The 17,388-nt window shown below is 41.6% G+C and overlaps 1 protein-coding gene across 1 annotated transcript; it reads right to left on the bottom strand.

Annotated features, from left to right (window-relative positions):
• Positions 1-9,730: 9,730 nt before the first annotated feature.
• LOC129638879 (P antigen family member 3-like) lies at positions 9,731-14,975 on the bottom strand. The gene is made up of 5 exons (XM_055563601.1): positions 14,873-14,975; positions 13,887-13,966; positions 13,274-13,412; positions 12,742-12,867; positions 9,731-9,824 (listed from the first exon to the last, which is right to left on the bottom strand). The coding sequence occupies exons 2-5, from the start codon at positions 13,956-13,958 to the stop codon at positions 9,802-9,804; spliced, it is 360 nt and encodes a 119-aa protein (XP_055419576.1). The 5' UTR covers positions 13,959-13,966; positions 14,873-14,975; the 3' UTR covers positions 9,731-9,801.
• Positions 14,976-17,388: the final 2,413 nt, after the last annotated feature.

A 17,388-nucleotide genomic window follows, 5' to 3' on the forward strand; every position in this document is an offset into this window, starting at 1 on the left:
GAAACATACTGGAGTGTGACATCAAGTGGGCCTTAGGAAGCATTACTGTGAACAAAGCTGGTGGAGTTGACGGAATCCTGGCTATTTCAAATGCTAAAAGATGATGCTGTTGAAGTGCTGCTTTCAATATGCCAGGAAATTTGGAAAACTCCACAGTGGCCACAGGACTGGAAAGGTCAGTTTTCATTCCAATCCCAAAGAAGGGTGATGCACTGGACACCCAACACCAAACAATCCACCAAACTGAAACTCTAGAGACTCAATAAATGAGGCAAGACACATGAAATCAGCTGAGATGAAATTCGAATACAGGCTGACATGCATTTTAGCAACTTCATAAGCTGCCATGGAGAAACCCAACTGCACAGAGCACTGGTATGGTGAACGCATACAGCTCTTTCACGATGTTCCATGCAGCCACCACAAAGAGACCTCAGACCATGGTACCCCGCATCCTACAAACCCCAAAGTTCACAGCCTAAGGCATAGTAAACCCCTCAAGGGTTTAGCACCCTCAATCCCTGGCTCACAGACTTATCTCCAGGTCAGAGATGGCACACTCAGGGTGCAGAGCCAGCGATGGGTCACATACCTCCCATGCTTTGTCAAATACACTTTGTGATGTCACAACCAAGGGTATGGACACCTAGGGTGTTCACGTCCCCTGAAATCCCTACGTGGATCAATCCTAGTTGTGGACTTGAGGCTCTTCTAAGGAACTGGACACAAGGTGTCCAGCCTCCTGCCAAGACCTCCCACCCTACAAATGGTACCCAGATGCCAGTAAAGGCACATTCACTCCCCTGCCCCACTGAGGCCAGTGTGAACTGGTGAAACACCTTTGCAGGGGTCTGTGGCAGCACCCATCAGAATTCACATTCCATCCTGCCCTCACCCTCGGCAGCATTTGACTTCATGAAAGAGGGACAAGTGTCAGTCCTATTCTGTGTTGCCTCCTTGGCATTTAGAACAGTGTCAGGCACATGCACATAGTAGGTACTCCACACATGTGTGTTTAGCCAAGGAAGTCTTTGATCCAGCGGTCTCCCTGCTATGAATGTGCCTTAAGGAAATATTCCCACATGCTCAGAGATGTGTGTACAATGACAGCAAATTTCTAGGGGAAACTCTAGTGCCCATTGATAGTCAGCGACCATTTACTTAAATTTTCATTAATTTCGTTCAACTGGTTTTGTCATTTTCAGTGTACAAATCTTACACCTCCTTGGTTAAACTAATTCCTAAGTTCTTTTTATATTGTAACTGGAATTTTCTTACTTATTAGGAGTATTCACCACGAGTATGGAAATACAGTTGAGTTTTGTATATTGAAGCTGGTGATGATTTCACGGGTGTGATGATTTCACGGGTGTGTACACAGCTTTTTACATGTCACACATACCACAATAAAGTGGTTTAAGAAAATAAAAATGAAAGCAAAGTAAAGGTATGCCCAAATTAAAAAAAAAAAAAAACTCAGGGAATGTGTTGGTAGACCTGGCTTACAAGAAAAACTAAAGGAAGTTCTTCATGCTACAATAAGTGAATTCAGATGTTAATCTGAATCCATGTGAAAAAGCAAAGAGCACAGGTAAAGGTAATTATATGAAGAAAAATTCTTTATGGACACATATTTCCCTCCTTTCTTCCTGTATTTAAAAAGCAACTGTCTAAAACAATATCACATAATTTATTGTCGTGAAAGCAGAAGTTGCTCAGTCATGTCTGACTCTTGGCAACCCCATGACTGTAGCCTGCCAGGCTCCTCTGTCCATGGGAATTTCCAGGCAAGAATACCAGAGTGGTTAGCCATTCCCTTCTCCAGGGGATCTTCCTGACCAAGGGATTGAACCCACGTCTCTGAATTGCAGGCACATTTCTTACTGTCTGAGCCACCAGAGAAGCCCAATTATTGTTGGGCCAACAACATATGGCATGTAATATATTTGCAGTAGCAGCACAAAGGAGGTGGTTTGGAGCAAAGTTGTATTAGGTAAGGAAACAAATCTGGATGGTGTCAAATCCATACAGACATATGCAAAGTATCAGAAATCATGACAAAGAGGATGAATATAACAGAAGTTATAAATAGATACCTGATATCCTGCCATATATCAGCTTTTCATCACATAACGTTATATATAATGTAATAATAATAATGTATTAATGGGCTTACCCTTTATAGATTTATTATATATGTGACAATATGAGGAAAAGAGGGAAACATGAATAGAGCGATATAGGAGTAATGTTTCTGTATCTCATTAGCATTTGTGTAAATTTCAAGCTGATTGTGATCAAGTAAGATGTTTACGGTGGCATACAGCTAAGGAAACAACTTAAAAGTAGTGGAAAATCAGTAAAGGGTTTAAAATGCTACATTAGAAACTATCCATTGACTGGAAAAGAAAGCAGTAAAATGAGGACCATAGAAGAAAATGACATGAGACAGAAATATACATTGGCAGATGTAAGTCTGTATCAACATTAAATGTAAATAGATAAAACAATCCAACCAGAAGGCAGACACTGAGAGAACAGTTAAAAAAACATCCATGTGTATCTGGTCTACAGAAGACACAGTTTAGATTCTAAGATACACAAATTACCATGTATGTGTGTGTGTGTTCCGTCGCTCAGTCGTGTTTAACTCTCTGGGGCCCCATGGACTGTAACCTGCCAGGACCCCTCTTCATGGAATTTTCCAGGCAAGAATACTGGAGCGGGTTGCTATTTCCTACTCCAGGGGATCTTCCAGAGCAAGAGATTGAAGCTGAGTCTCCTGCATTGGCAGATGGGTTCTTTACCACTAGCGCCACCTGGGAAGCCTTATATGACCCAGCAAGTCTACTCCTAGGCAGTTTTCCCAAGAGAAATGAAAACATGCTCACACAGTGGGCTGCACTCAAATATTCCACACGTGTATTCCTAATAGCCAAACGTAGAAACAACCCAGTTATTCAACAACTGGTATACAGATGAAAGAAAAACAAAAGAGTATACCTGCACAAAGCAATACTACACGATAATAAAAAAAAAAAAAGTAACTAATGCATGTAAGAGCAAGGATGCATCTCAACTGTGCAAATGAGAGAAACCAGACACAGAAGGCTACATATTATATGATTTCATGCCAATGGATTTCTGGAAACGGCACAACTGTTGGCACAGAAATGTATCTGTGGTTGCCAGGGTACAGGAGTGGAGGAAGGAGTCTGATGGCAAATGCCCCAAGGGAGCATTTTTGAACATTGAGCCCTTTTCTACGTTTTTATTGTGGTAGCATTTACACCACGGTATACATTTGTCAAATATTTACAAACGGTAATACGTTTAAGTGTTGGCTTTTATTGTATATAAATTATACCACAATACTTTTTTTAAAGGAAAAGTAAATTTTAAGTATTTAAATACTGGTTATTGTATCCATGTAGACCATGAGCTCAAAAACATAAAAATCTAATTTGGAATTCTTCCCAGACCTGGCCAACTTCCAGAATTCACCATGACAGTTTTGTACTTTATGACAGGACACTTGGTCTTAACCATGTTTACGATTCCCTCTCCCTCACCTCAAGTCCAAATTCTTGCTGAGTTCTGTCCATTTTACTTCGTAAACGTCTAACGTATCTAATTTTTCTAAAACATCTACTTCTGTGTCATTGACTACGCTAAGACCTCTGACTGCGTGGATCACAACAAATAGAGAAAATTCTTAAACAGAGGGCAGTACCAGACTACTCGACCTGTCTCTTCAGAAACCTGTATGGGGGCCAAGAAGCAACTGTTAGAACCAGAGTTGGAACAAATGACTGCTTCATAATTGGGGAAGGAGTACGACAAGGCTGTATATTGTCATGCTGCTTATTTAACTTATACGCAGAGTACATCATGGAAAATGCTGTACCGGATGACTCAAAAGCTGGAATGAAGATTGCTGGGAGAAATCTCGACAAGTTCAGATACACAGATGATACCACTCTAATGGCAGAAAGTGAAGAGCGACTAAAGAACCTTTGGATACGGGTGAAAGAGGAGAGTGAAAAAACTGGCTTAAAACTCAACTATTAAAACACTAAGATCATGGCATCTGGTCCTATCACTTCATGGCAAATAGAAGGGGGGTAAGTGGAAGCAGTCCATCCTAAAAGAGATCAGTCCTGGGTGTTCATTGGAAGGGCTGATGTTGAAGCTGAAACTCCAATATTTTGGCCACCTGATGCGAAGAACTGACTCATTTGAAAAGACCCTAATGCTGGCAAAGATTGAGGGAAGGAGGAGAAGGGGACGACAAAGGATGGGATGGTTGGATGGCATCACCAGCTCAATGGACATGAGTTTGGGTGAACTCCGGGAGTTGGTGATGGACAGGGAGGCCTGGCATGCTGCGGTTCAAGGGGTCACAAAGAGTCGGACACGGCTGAGCAACTGAACTGAACTGAACTGAAGTGGAAGCAGTGACACATTTCATTTTCTTGGGCTCGAAAATCACTGCAAATGGTGATTGCAGCCATGAAATTAAAAGACGCTTGCTCCTTGGAAGGAAAGCTATGACAAACCTAGCTTGCATGCATTCTCAGGCACTTCAGTAGTGTCTGGCTCTTTACGACCCCATGGACCGAGGCCCACCAGGCTCCTCTGTCCAGGGGATTCTCCACATGAGAATATTGGAGTGGGTTGCCATGCCTTCCTCCAGGGGATCATCCTGACCCAGGGATTGAACCCATATCTCCTAAGTGTGCTGCATTACAGACAGATTATTTACCGCAGAGCCCCCAGGGAAGCCCATGAAAAACCTGCTGCTGCTAAGTCACTTCAGTCATCTCCGAATCTGTGCGACCCCAGAGACAGCAGCCCACCAGGCTCCCCTGTCCCTGGGATTCTCCAGGCAAGAACACTGGAGTGGATTACCATTTCCTTCTCCAATGCATGAAAGTGAAAAGTGAAAATGAAGTCGCTCAGTCATGTCCGACTCTTAGCGACCCCATGGACTGCAGCCTACCAGCCTCCTCCGTCCATGGGATTTTCCAGGCAAGAGTACTGGAGTGGGGTGCCATTGCCTTCTCCGATGACAAACCTAGACACCATATTAAAAAGCAGAGCCATCACTTTGCTGACAAAGGTCTGTAGAGTCAAAACTATGGTTTCTCCAGTAGTGATGTACAGATGTGTGAGTTAGATCATTAAGAAGGCTGAGTGCCAAAGAATTGATGTTTTCGAATTGTGGTGCTAGAGATGAGCCTTGAGAATCCCTTGGACAGCAAGGAGAACAAACCCGCCAATCCTAAAGGAAATGAACTCTGAATAGTCACTGGAAGGACGGATGCTGAAGCTTTGGCCCCCAGATGCAAATAGCTGACTAATTGGAAAGGACCCTGATGCAAAAAATCGAAGGCAGGAGGAGAAGGGGGCGACAGAGGGTGAGATGATTAGATAGCATCACCAACCCCAATGGACATTAATTTGATCAAACTCAGGGAGACAGGGTAGGAGAGAGAAGCCTGGCATGCTGCAGGCCATGGGTAGTAAATAGTTGGACACGACTGAGCGACTGAACAACCACCACCACCTCCACCTTACCTTTGAGCTTCCCTAAGCTGCCAGACGGAGAAGGCAATGGTACCCCACTTCAGTACTCTTGCCTGGAAAATCCCACGGACGGAGGAGCCTGGTGCGCTGCAGTCCATGGGGTCGCTAGGGGTCGGACACGACTGAGCGACTTCCCTTTCACTTTTCACTTTCACGCTTTGGAGAAGGAAATAGCAACCCACTCCAGTGTTCTTGCCTGGAGAATCCCAGGGACGGGGGAGCCTGGTGGGCTGCCGTCTATGGGGTCGCACAGAGTCGGACGCGACTTAGCAGCAGCAGCAGAAGCTGCCAGAGCCCCACTCTCAGCAGGACTAAGAAGCTTTGTGTCTGTCAGTGGTAAAGGCTGACACTTATGTATTCACACACTCAGTGCCCCCTGCTTAGGTGATGATGGGTCCTTAGAATGCTCATCACTCCCTCCCAGAGCTCAGACCAGGGAGCCTTCTCACGACAGTAATGGAGCACCTACCCTGGTACAGAAATGGGAGTTGGAGCTGTTTACCCCCTCTCAATGTGTTTTCTCCCTTTACATTCATTTGCACATTTCTTCTTGAGTCACCGAATCCAACTCTGCTCATCCCCACCTGGTTACTGTAAAAAGCTGCACCTGCATCTCTATCAGGGCGGGTGCATGTATCCCCTGCACTCTTTATTTTCTTTCTCTCCCTTCAGAATCTCTAGACTCCCAGACACCACCCTCAAAAGGGGCAGTGATGAAGGGGAGGTTGTGACTCTCATCCATAGCCTGGGTCAAAGCACGACTGCGTTATATATAACCTCTTTCATTCTTAGAATGAACGTTATCTTCTAACTTTCCTCCTGCTTCTTGGCCACCCTGCTCACCGTTTTGCTTTGTTTTTCCCTTAGGTCCATTCCCTGTGTTTCTCCTTTGCACTTCTTTTCTGTTTATGTGTCTGTCTGGTCCACCAGTGTGATATTCCCATCATCCACCTCACATCACTGGTCTTGTTATTTCATGCATTGCAGACACGTCCTGAGACATGCTAGTAATCAATGTGTGTGTACTCAATGAAGGAATATTTTTAATGACTGACAGGAAAAGCATCTCCTCCATGTAGGAGTCAGCATATAGGTGTCATATTTGTAGCACCATACATAAAGCCTTGTCGTGTTCCAAAAAACACTGTTGGAGTGTGACTCTGTCTTGTTGCCCTGGTGCCCTTGCATGTCCCCAGTTAGGCTACGTAGGCAAGGCTACACTGCAGGCTGACTTGAACCTTGTCAGAGAACCTCCTGATTGCTCTTGCAGCAAGGGGAGATAAGCAGCCTGATGAAGAGCTGCTATGAGGCCATTTCTCACCTGCCTCCTCATCCAGCTGGAGGTGACACAAAGTTGCTACTCATCCACCTCTGGTTTCAGTTGAACATAGGATGGTCTCCCTAGCCCCAGCTGAGATACAGCTGTGGACTACAGAGCTGCTCAGTGCCCTAGGGCGCAACTGTGGGCTCCTTCCTGGCAGAGACGACCACCTGTAGTGCCTTTACTGAGGCCTTCCAGTTCAGTGGCAAACCGCGGGACTAGGGACAAGGCAACTGACGCCAGGGTCGTATTGCTTCTGCACTGTCTGTAAGTTAGAATCTGAATCCGTTCGGGTTCATTGTCTCCTTACTGGCCAAGCCCGTAGAAGGTGACAAGCCACACTAACAACTGCAGTGGTGCCCTGAGGCCCTGTAGCGCCTGCGCTCTGACTTAGGGACTGGCTGCCTGACTACGTGACACAGTCTGGTGTTGAGTTGTGTGATGTTGCGTGACCAGAATACTGGCTTATTTTCTTTGTCATCACGCACAGCAAGGAGCACAGTTTTCACTATATACTATGACTTAGGGTGGCTTTGTCAGTCCTCATTAACAAACCAGCCTTAGAATGGATGCCATGTCTGATACCAGCTATTGAATCTGCTATTGAATCAATATATTTATTTAGACAAAATATGTTTCTGAAGTCCAATTCATTTTAAAAGTTAACCTTATTGTCTACTTGAAATTCAAAATCTGTATCACTTGTGAGAGAATTATAATTGTAAAGGTAAATGTTTAAATGAAAAAATGGAGTAGAATGAGCCAAATTCATTTGCAATGTAATGCCTACTTCACATGTTATCTTGTTTATTCTTCATAACAAATATTTAGTGTAAACTTGTAATTTCCATTTCAGAAATGGGGAAACAGATCCAAAGGATGTAAATACCTTTCTCACCTTCACTCAGTATGTGTCAGAGCCAGTACTGATACTCTTAGTTATGTCACATCCTGTGCTTAGTTGCTCAGTCTTGTCCAACTCTTTGCGACCCCATGGACTGCAGTCCGTCAGGCACCTCTATCCATTGGGATTCTTCAGGCAAGAATACTGGAGTGGGTTGCCGTGGCCTCCTCCAGATCTTCCCAACACAGGGATCAAACCCAGGTCTCCAGCACTGCAGGCGGATTCTTTACTGTCTGAGCCACCAGGGAAGCCCAGTTATGTCATGTCATAGCCAATAAGGAGACAGAGCAGATAAAACTCAAGTCATTTTGTCTCAGGAAGTTCCCTCATTCCTTTCCCTTTTCTTCTAGCTAGGATCTAATCTTGTCAGGCAGCTCCATGACCTAGGGGCTTTTTCACATACTTTTTGGTAACATGGGATACTCTTATTTAAGTCTCATGGTAGATTTGAACCTCCCTTTTTCAGTCCTTTAGGACCTGGATTTTCATACCTCTGTAAGGGCACAACAGCTGCTATTTATAATCCCCTGTTATTCGCTAAGCAGAGTGAAGTCTGAATAGGTCCTTTGTTGCAGAAATATATTTTTTTGGTGCCTGAGGATGCAGATGGGGGCTCAGAGATGTAAGCGTTTTGTTATTATGTTAATAATAAGGATGTAAGGGAGGAATCAGACAGCTGGAGGACTTCCCTGTAGCTCAAACGGTAAAGAATCTGCAGGAGACCAGGGTTCGATCCCTGGGCTGGGAAGATCCTCTGGAGAAGGGAATGGCAATCCACTCCAGTATTCTTGCCTGGAGAATTCCATGGACAGAGAAGCCTGGCGGGCTACAGTTCGTGGGGTCGCAAAGAGTCAGACATGACTGAGTGATTCACACACACACACACACACACACACACAGACAACTGGAGGGCTTCTGAGATCTGGTGACTATCAAGCCAATGGAGGACATCATGGAGAAGAAAAGATGTTTGTGGCTGCTCTCCCTGCACCCAAAAAAACTTGGAAGGCAAGTCAGAAATGTGTGAAAGATATGCTGTGCTATTTGCCATGGAACTTGACAGCAGTTTTTTTTCCTGTCTCCCTACCACCTTTAACAATGGCTTTGGCATTCCATTTCTCTATAAGACAGTACAAACACATTACATTTTTAAAAATGTTTCTCTGTCAATGATTTCATCAGGGACACCATATGAGATTTGAGTGGCACATTTTGTAAACGCATTTATTCAAGAGAAGACAAAAGGCTTTTATGAATTTTGTATGTGTGGGTATACATATGTATGTATAGGCATTAACATGTAGATTACGCCTAAAGAACATGTTATGACCCAATTTTTTTAACCCTAGAAGTGCAAGGGTGGTTTACATGTATAAGGTTACCAATGCAATTCACCACATCAACAGAAAAATGGAGGGAATTCAATTCTATGATCATCACAATTGATGCAATATAAGTGATGAAAATTAATCGATATTCAAGACAGCAAACTAGGAATAGAATGGAAATTACTCTGATAAAGTATATCTACAAAAAAGCAATGTAAACAGGTTGAAATGGAGAAGATTTTTCATTTCCTCTTGGGAAAAATGCCGATTATCACCTACTTTAGTCAAGAATATTCTGTCTAGATTTGTTCAATGCTGCAAAATGAGGAAAGGCTTAAGGTTTAAGCCAGTAGAAACTGTTGATATTCAAATATAATAGTATATTTTGAAAAGCAAAAATAATCTACATCTAAATTTTTGGAAATATGCATATTTAGACGAACTGTTGGACAGAAAATCCATATACAGACATTCTCTCCCTACATACATCCTCAACTAGACAATATAAATCACAAACCATCAATTTTCAATAACATTAAATACCCAGGGATAAATTTAACAAAAAAATGTGCAATTAGAAAACGAAACTTTCTTGACAGAACTTTAACAGTCAAATACACAACATAAGAACAGCATAGATGGTTTCAGTTTATCTTCTTTCAAGCAAATGGCTGCCCTTCACCTATAATATAAACATTAAAAAAGTTACTTAGCAGAACTTTATTTTGATGACAGGAGAGGTATACAAAGTTCACTGCAGTTGTAGTTTTATAAAATGGACTAAAACAGGAACACTAAGGGCGACCTTTGGCTTACCTTCAGTTAATCCTCTATAGAGACTTTATAGACTTTTCAAGCATATTACCAGTATTTTTAAAAACACACTACTCTTCCTAGTTACACAAGAAAATAAGGACACTGAGTTCAGAACAAATGCAATCAATGGAACCTATCAGAAGGTAGTTTTCAGTAGAAGGCAAAACTGTGTACACATTCAGTAAAATAGCTAACAACAAAAAGCACCCTAAGAAAAACAAAATACACAAAAACTGAAACAAAAAATCCCCCAAAAAGTATCATTTAAATGCACTGGTTTGAAATAATATTCCGAATATAGGATAGCTAAACAGTTGTTCTCTCTGTTACTGCTTAAGTGAAGTAAATAAAAAGGCCAGTATTACATTTGTTTCTTCTCTACTGTGGAAAGGTGTAGACATTTTCATTTGTTCTAAATGGTTGATATGGTTGTTTTAAGTCGGTTAAACATGTGTCCCCCTTTCTACTTGTGGCCCTCAGGTAATTCTGAACGTTTCTTTTCTCCCTGGAAAGCATTCCAGTTGCTATAATACATTATATGGTGACACTAATTTTAAGCCATTACTATCACTGGCGACATGGTGACATCAAAATGTGAAGCAGAGATAGGTCTGTTTCTCACAGCCACACCAAAAAAAAGGAAAGAAAGAAAAAAAGGAGAGACGAAAAGGGAGAGCAAGAGCGAGTATGAGTGAGAGAGAAAAGCAAGTAGGAAGAGAGAAAGAAAATCTGGAAAAGCAGATTTTTTTGTTTCTAAATGATAATGGCTTTTGAGAGAAAACTCTGACCAATTTCAAAAGTTCATCCACGGTGATGTTTAGTTATTTAGCTACTGTGGGGTATGTTAAATAATACTTGTTTTTATACCCTACTAGCCATTTCATCAATATTCTGAAAATATTTGAGTTCCAGATTATACCCTGTTTTAATTCTGTAATATACTAACTGTTAGTGTCTTGTTCCTATTTCTAATTATGTGTACTTGGGCTTTGTCCATTTGCTTCACAATTACGTAAACTGAGAGGAATGGACTGGCAGTTTGGGGTTGGCAGATACAAACTATTACATTCAGAATGGATAAACAACAAGGTCCTACTACATAGCACAGGGAACTAATGTCCAATCTGCTGTGATAAATCACAACAGAAAAGAATATTAAAAAATGTGTGTGTGTGTATATATATAAAATTTTGTAAACTAGAATATTGTCTTTATTAGTTGAGTTTATTTTCCTCTTCCTAACAATTCATACCTGTCTTTTATTAAGTATCTTTTTCTTTTTCCCTTAGGTTTATTCTGTTGCTCTTTTTCTTTGTCAATACCACACATATTTAGGGCTAAGATTTTTCTATGAGAACATTTTAATCATGTTCTGTAGTTACTTGAAAGTAGTCTGAAAGTTTTATTTTTCCTTAATTGTTCTAATGGAATGGAAAAAAAATGTAAAGTGAAAATATTTTGAAGGCTAATACACAGTAAATTCTTCCCTAACTATGAAGTTCTTCCTTTAAAATCAGAACCATGCAATTCATTGTCAGCAATTTGGAAAACACTTATGTGAAAGACACTAAGTTGATTATGTGGGAAGAACTAGACTTACAATATTTGGCCTTCAAAACTTTTTAAACTCATGTATCAAAGAAGAAAAATAACATACTTGATATGGTTAGAGATGATTATATCATGAGGCTCAGATTTTTATTAGTTCTTTAAGAGCGAGAGTGGGGTGTATGGCAAAACCATCATAGTACTGTAAAGTAATGATCCTCCGATTAAAATAAGCAACCTCCCCCTGCAAAAAAAACCAAACGTGGGGGCAGGTAGTGTGCTTAGCATATGTATCTTACTCACACCTGCCTTGAATATCACTGACTAAATGCACTCTCTCAACTTGACCAGCCACAGAAACAGGAAACTAGACTATCTTTTGCCATTTTATTATTCAGTCATTTCATGCTTCCCTGGGGAAAGGATTTAAAATGCAACTTTTTTTTTAAGAGTTAGAGAATTCAGAATTTGAGAGAATTTAACAAACATCAAGCAGAATGTTGGCTCATTTTCTTTTTAAAAAAAAATAATTAATTGATTTTAATTGGAGGCTAATTACAATAGTCTGGTCGTTTTTGCCATACATTGACATGAATCAGCCACAGGTGTACATGTGTCCCCCGTCAGAAAATGAAATCTCAATCCCCCTGTTAGAATTTGACTCAAGATGATATTTTATGATAAATACATCATACAAAACAGAGTATTCTTGTATGCATTCCATCAAAGAGAATCAGAGAATGCAAAAATTAGCATTGAAAAATCAGCATTTTCGTGTATCTGTTCTGAATTCACAACTTACAGGAGTAAAGTTGAGTTTAGAAGTTAAGGGATGTCACAGAATCACACACATTATGCTAAAGCTGGTACTAGAACCTACTTGGCTGCCTAAGCATATTTCAAATAAACTGATATTTATTACAAATGCATTCCATATTTGCTACAAGCAGAAATTATAAAAGAACCTGAAAATTATTAGCTGTTGCTTAAAGTACTTATACTCAAGAGAAGAAAACGGTTTCCTAGTTTCATTTTGATATGGCTTTGATCTTGTCTGTTTCTTTATTTGACAGTCTGTAAGTCAGGCACTCAGGCATCTGGGGTCTGAACTATCTTTTCAAAGAATACGTGAACTCTGTTATTAAAATAATAGTAATGTTCCCTCAATATTAGTAAAGATATAATATTCTGAAAAACAGAAACCACATAAATTACTTTCTGAATGGATGACATACCTGCTTCTGGCACTTCAACAGGCTCTGTATATGATGCAAACTCCTCCCTGACATCAGGACCATCTCCACCTTCACCCCCAGTCTTTGCCAAAGCCAATTGCTCGAGAGCAGCTTCCAGGCCAGAATCTTTAAAAAAAAAATGCATCAATTCAGCTGTAAAGCATACAATATAAACAAGGGAATGATGATATTCATTCCCTCGGTGTTATGAATTAAAAGCCTTAGGTTAGTATACTAAAAATGTGATGAATAAGAACCTCAGGAGCATTATTCTGGGAATGTTTTGCTGGAGAAAAAGGAAAGCAGAATTTTCCGAAAATGTTATTACCATTTTCCTTTTCCAGGGTTGTCCTCGGACAATTTAGTTGCCCGCCTCTCTGTCTTGAAACCAAGGGAAAATTTGAGCGACCACACTAGCCTGCAAACTATACTCGCCTCAGTTTTTTAGGAACTGTCTGAAGTCCTTTTCTAATGTTTCCTTTCCTCCTCTTACTGGTTATGTCTTAAGGCATGATGCACACATACACTTTACCTTCAGAGGCATCCTTCTCCTCCTCTTCATCACGATTCACTGGATCCTCTCCATGTACTTCCTCCTTTCCAGGTGTGATATCCTGAATCTCAGCTGGTGGTTCTCCTTGTTGAGGTTGCTCAACACTGGGCTGCTGGTCCTAGTAGAGTGTGCATGCAAATAAAAACTTTTGTTGTTAATACATCTAATAGCATAAATATACTTAAAACATAGATATATCTGATCATAAGCAAACCTAACAACATTTTCCCAACACAATTCTATGTACTTACTTTTAATACAATTACTCTTACCACAGAGAAGAGTTAGCACCCATAAGAGTTACCCAGAAAGACTTTGGAAGTTATTTAAATCTATGTTGGGATGGAAGCATGCAGGCTGTTGTTAATAATCAGGAGGAGGGAGTCACTGGGCACATTTCCAGGAAATTTAACAGTATAATCATCCAGGCAACGCCAGACTATAATATATCTGGATCAATGTTCCTTCCTAAGACAAATTCTCACCCTTTATCAGCATGGAAGACGTTTATCACTGCATCTGTACTACTTAACATTATTTTCTCAAAAATAAACTTGTGCTAATAGAAAACATCAAATGGCAAGGTACTCACAACCACAGGTTCATCCAGCTGGGAGGAATCTTGATCTATAGGTCCCAATGTTGATGCCACTTGCCCACTCATATTTCTCCCTGAAAGCAGAATATGGTGATTTAGAAAATGTATTTAAGAGTACAGCTATATTTGATCACTTTTATGACCATATGTTGACTTATTTTTTTTTTAATGTGAGAATACTTTCAAAAGAAAACTCTGGTAAGTATGAGTGTACATGCATTTCAATTACACCAAATACAGTCGCTTGCAAAGCCATTTGTGTCTTTGCGAAGCTGGCAGAGAAATCACCTGAAGGTACACAAGAAGGCTGAATGTTTGGGAGGACGTTTGATTTTACAACAGAATTCTCCATCATGAAGATATTTAGTGAAATGCTGCTAGGAATTTAAAAACTCAGGACTATTGCTCTTATCACACTCCTATTTACCAGACCTATTTTCCCCAACTCCTTTGGAATTCAGTTGGCACATGAAGAAAGGCTCAGTCTTTACAGCCTGACTATGGCGATTTTCTCAGTGTCTGGGGCTGAGGTGAGGCTGCATACAGAGCAACCGGTCCACTTCTCTCTCGGCACCTTACCACAAAACCCACAATACAGTCACAACCCCACGGCGGTCCGGTTTCTAGGCCTTTCCTTAATCGCCCACCCCGTCCCCTGCCCAGGTCCCAGTACCGGCCCCAGAGTCTGTGCTCTGTCGTCAGTTCCAGGGCCCCAATGAACCAGATATCTCAAATAGTACCCCCAAGTCTCCCCCCACCATCATCCTACCCCCTGCCCTCCTCTGCCCACTGCCCTTCCTCTCCCACCACCAGGGCAAGAACTATGGCGTCGCGACACTTGTGAGGAGAAAGATGACGACCTCAAAGGCCTTCGTCTTCAAAGGCCCCAAATCGCACTGCCCTACCCGCCCGAAACTCGCTGGCTCCCTCTCACACACACGCACGCTTAAACTCCAGACAGGACAGATCTGTGAACCTACCTGGTGAGTCTCAAGTAGTGAGAAAGAACCGGGACTGAATAAACAGACCCGGCTCAGGCCCAATGCTCCTCACAGAACGCTCAGGAAGGCGCATGCGCACCAAGGCGCATGCGCAGCAATGGATGCGCATGCACACACTGCGCATGCTCTCTGAGTTGGGCCTGTGCAGTGCCCGTTGCGGTTTTCCCGCCACTGAGGTAGACTCCTGGAACCGCAGGGTCTCTGGAGGATGAGAAAGGGGCTTGAAGACTATATTCTTTTCCTTCCACTACAGTCTTTCGTATGCATCCACAAACTGTGGTGATAGGTAGTCCCAGGTTACCCTTAGTGGAGAATGTGTCTCAGAAAGACAGTCATGACAGAAATAGATATTATGATTTTAATACCTAGTTTTACACATGCTCTGATGAACCATTTCCTTCAGTTGCTTCTGGGTTTTCCATTATACGCCCAATGGCTTTACTCACTTCCATGGAATAAGTACGTGAATAAATACCTCTGTTTCCACTTTTTGTTTGGCACATTGCACATTTAAATCTCTGAACTGGTAACTAGTTTCTCTGAATATACCTCTGATTCTTATACAGTATATTGTCCTTTTAGCATCGGACTTTACTTTCACCACCAGACACATCCACAGCTAGGTGTTGTTTACACTTTGGCTTACCTTTTCATTCCTTCTATAGCTATTTCTTCACTCTTCTCTAGTAGCACATTCTTCTTATTCTATTATAGCGGGAATTTTCGTACTTACTAGGAGTTTTAATTTTACCCAATTTTACCCAAGAGAAAGGAAAACATGTTCACACAAGGACCTTTACTCAAATATTCTACTCATGTACTCCTAATAGCCAAAACTAGAAACAGCCCAACTATTCAACAACTGGTATATAGATGAAAGAAAAACAAGAGTATACTCGTACAAAAGAACACTACACAGTCATTTGAAAAGGAACTACTAATGCATGTAACAGCAAGGATGCATCTCAGCTGTGCCAATGAGAGATGTCAGACACAGAAAGCTGTGTATTACATGACTTCATGTCAATGCATTTCTGGAAAAGCACAACTATAGGCAGAGAAATACATCTGTGGTTGCCAGCGTGTAGGAGTGGAGGAAGGAGTTTGAATGCAAATAGCCCAAGGGAGCATTTTCAAACCAATGGGACATTTTCTATGTTTTTATTCTGGTAGCATTTACACAATGGTATGCATAAGGCTGGGGTTATTGATATTTCTCCCAGCAATCTTGATTCCAGCTTGTGCTTCTTCCAGCCCAGCGTTTCTCATGAGGTACTCTGCATATAAGTTAAATAAGCAGGGTGACAATATACAGCCTTGACGTACTTCTTTTCCTATTTGGAACCAGTCTGTTGTTCCATGCCCAGTTCTAACTCTTGCTTCCTGACCTGTATGTAGGTTTCTCAAGGGGCAGATCAGGTGATCTGGTATTCCCATCTCTTTCAGAATTTTCCACAGTTTATAGTGATCCACACAGTCAAAGGCTTTGGCATAGTCAATAAAGCAGAAATAGATGTTTTTCTGGAAGTCTCTTAATGATCCAGCAGATGTTGGCAATTTGATCTCTGGTTCCTCTGCCTTTTTGAAAACCAGCATGAACATCTGGAAGTTCATGGTTCACATATTGCTGAAGCCTGGCTTTGGAGAATTTTGAGCATTACTTTACTAGTGTGTGAGATGAGTGCAATTGTGTGGTAGTTTGAGCATTCTTCGGAGAAGGCAATGGCACCCCACTCCAGTACTCTTGCCTGGAGAATCCCATGGACGGAGGAGCCTGGTAGGCTGCAGTCCATGGGGTCGCTAAAAGTCGGACACAACTGAGTGACTTCACTTCACTTTCATTTTGAGCATTCTTTGGCATTGCTTTTCTTTGGGATTGGAATGAAATCTGACCTTTTCCAGTCCTGTGGCCACTGCTGAGTCTTCCAAGTGTGCTGGCATATTGAGTGCAACACTTTCACAGCATCATCTTTCAGGATTTGAAATAGCTCAACTGGAATTCCATCACCTCCACTAGCTTTGTTCATAGTGATGCTTTCTAAGGCACACTTGACTTCACATTCCAGGATGTCCAGCTCTAGGTGAGTGATCACACCATCGTGATTATCTGGGTCGTGAAGATCTTTTTTGTAGAGTTCTTCTGCCCTTATGGCAGAAAGTGAAGAGGAACTAAAAAGCCTCTTGATGAAAGTGAAAGTGGGGGTGAAAAAGTTGGCTTAAAGCTCAACATTCAGAAAACGAAGATCATGGCATCTGGTCCCATCACTTCATGGGAAATAGATGGGGAAACAGTGGAAACAGTGTCAGACTTTATTTTGGGGGAGCTCCAAAATCACTGCAGATGGTGACTGCACCCATGAAATTAAGACGCTTACTCTTTGGAAGAAAAGTTATGACCAAGCTAGATAGCATATTATAAAGCAGAGACATTACTTTGCCAAAAAACGTCCGTCTAGTCAAGGCTATGGTTTTTCCAGTGGTCATGTATGGATGTG

This window comes from Bubalus kerabau, chromosome X, assembly GCF_029407905.1.
Source record: "Bubalus kerabau isolate K-KA32 ecotype Philippines breed swamp buffalo chromosome X, PCC_UOA_SB_1v2, whole genome shotgun sequence".
Lineage (NCBI taxonomy): Eukaryota > Metazoa > Chordata > Mammalia > Artiodactyla > Bovidae > Bubalus > Bubalus kerabau.

Bases quoted from the DNA above. Each gene is read 5' to 3' on its own strand.
- LOC129638879 (XM_055563601.1), bottom strand. From the start codon at position 13,958: ATGAGTGGGCAAGTGGCATCAACATTGGGACCTATAGATCAAGATTCC. The intron at 13,413-13,886 runs GTGAGTACCTTG...ACACTCTACTAG, and splicing joins AGCTGGATGAACCTGTGGTT to GACCAGCAGCCCAGTGTTGA. The intron at 12,868-13,273 runs GTAAAGTGTATG...TTTTTTTTAAAG, and splicing joins GGAGAAGGATGCCTCTGAAG to ATTCTGGCCTGGAAGCTGCT.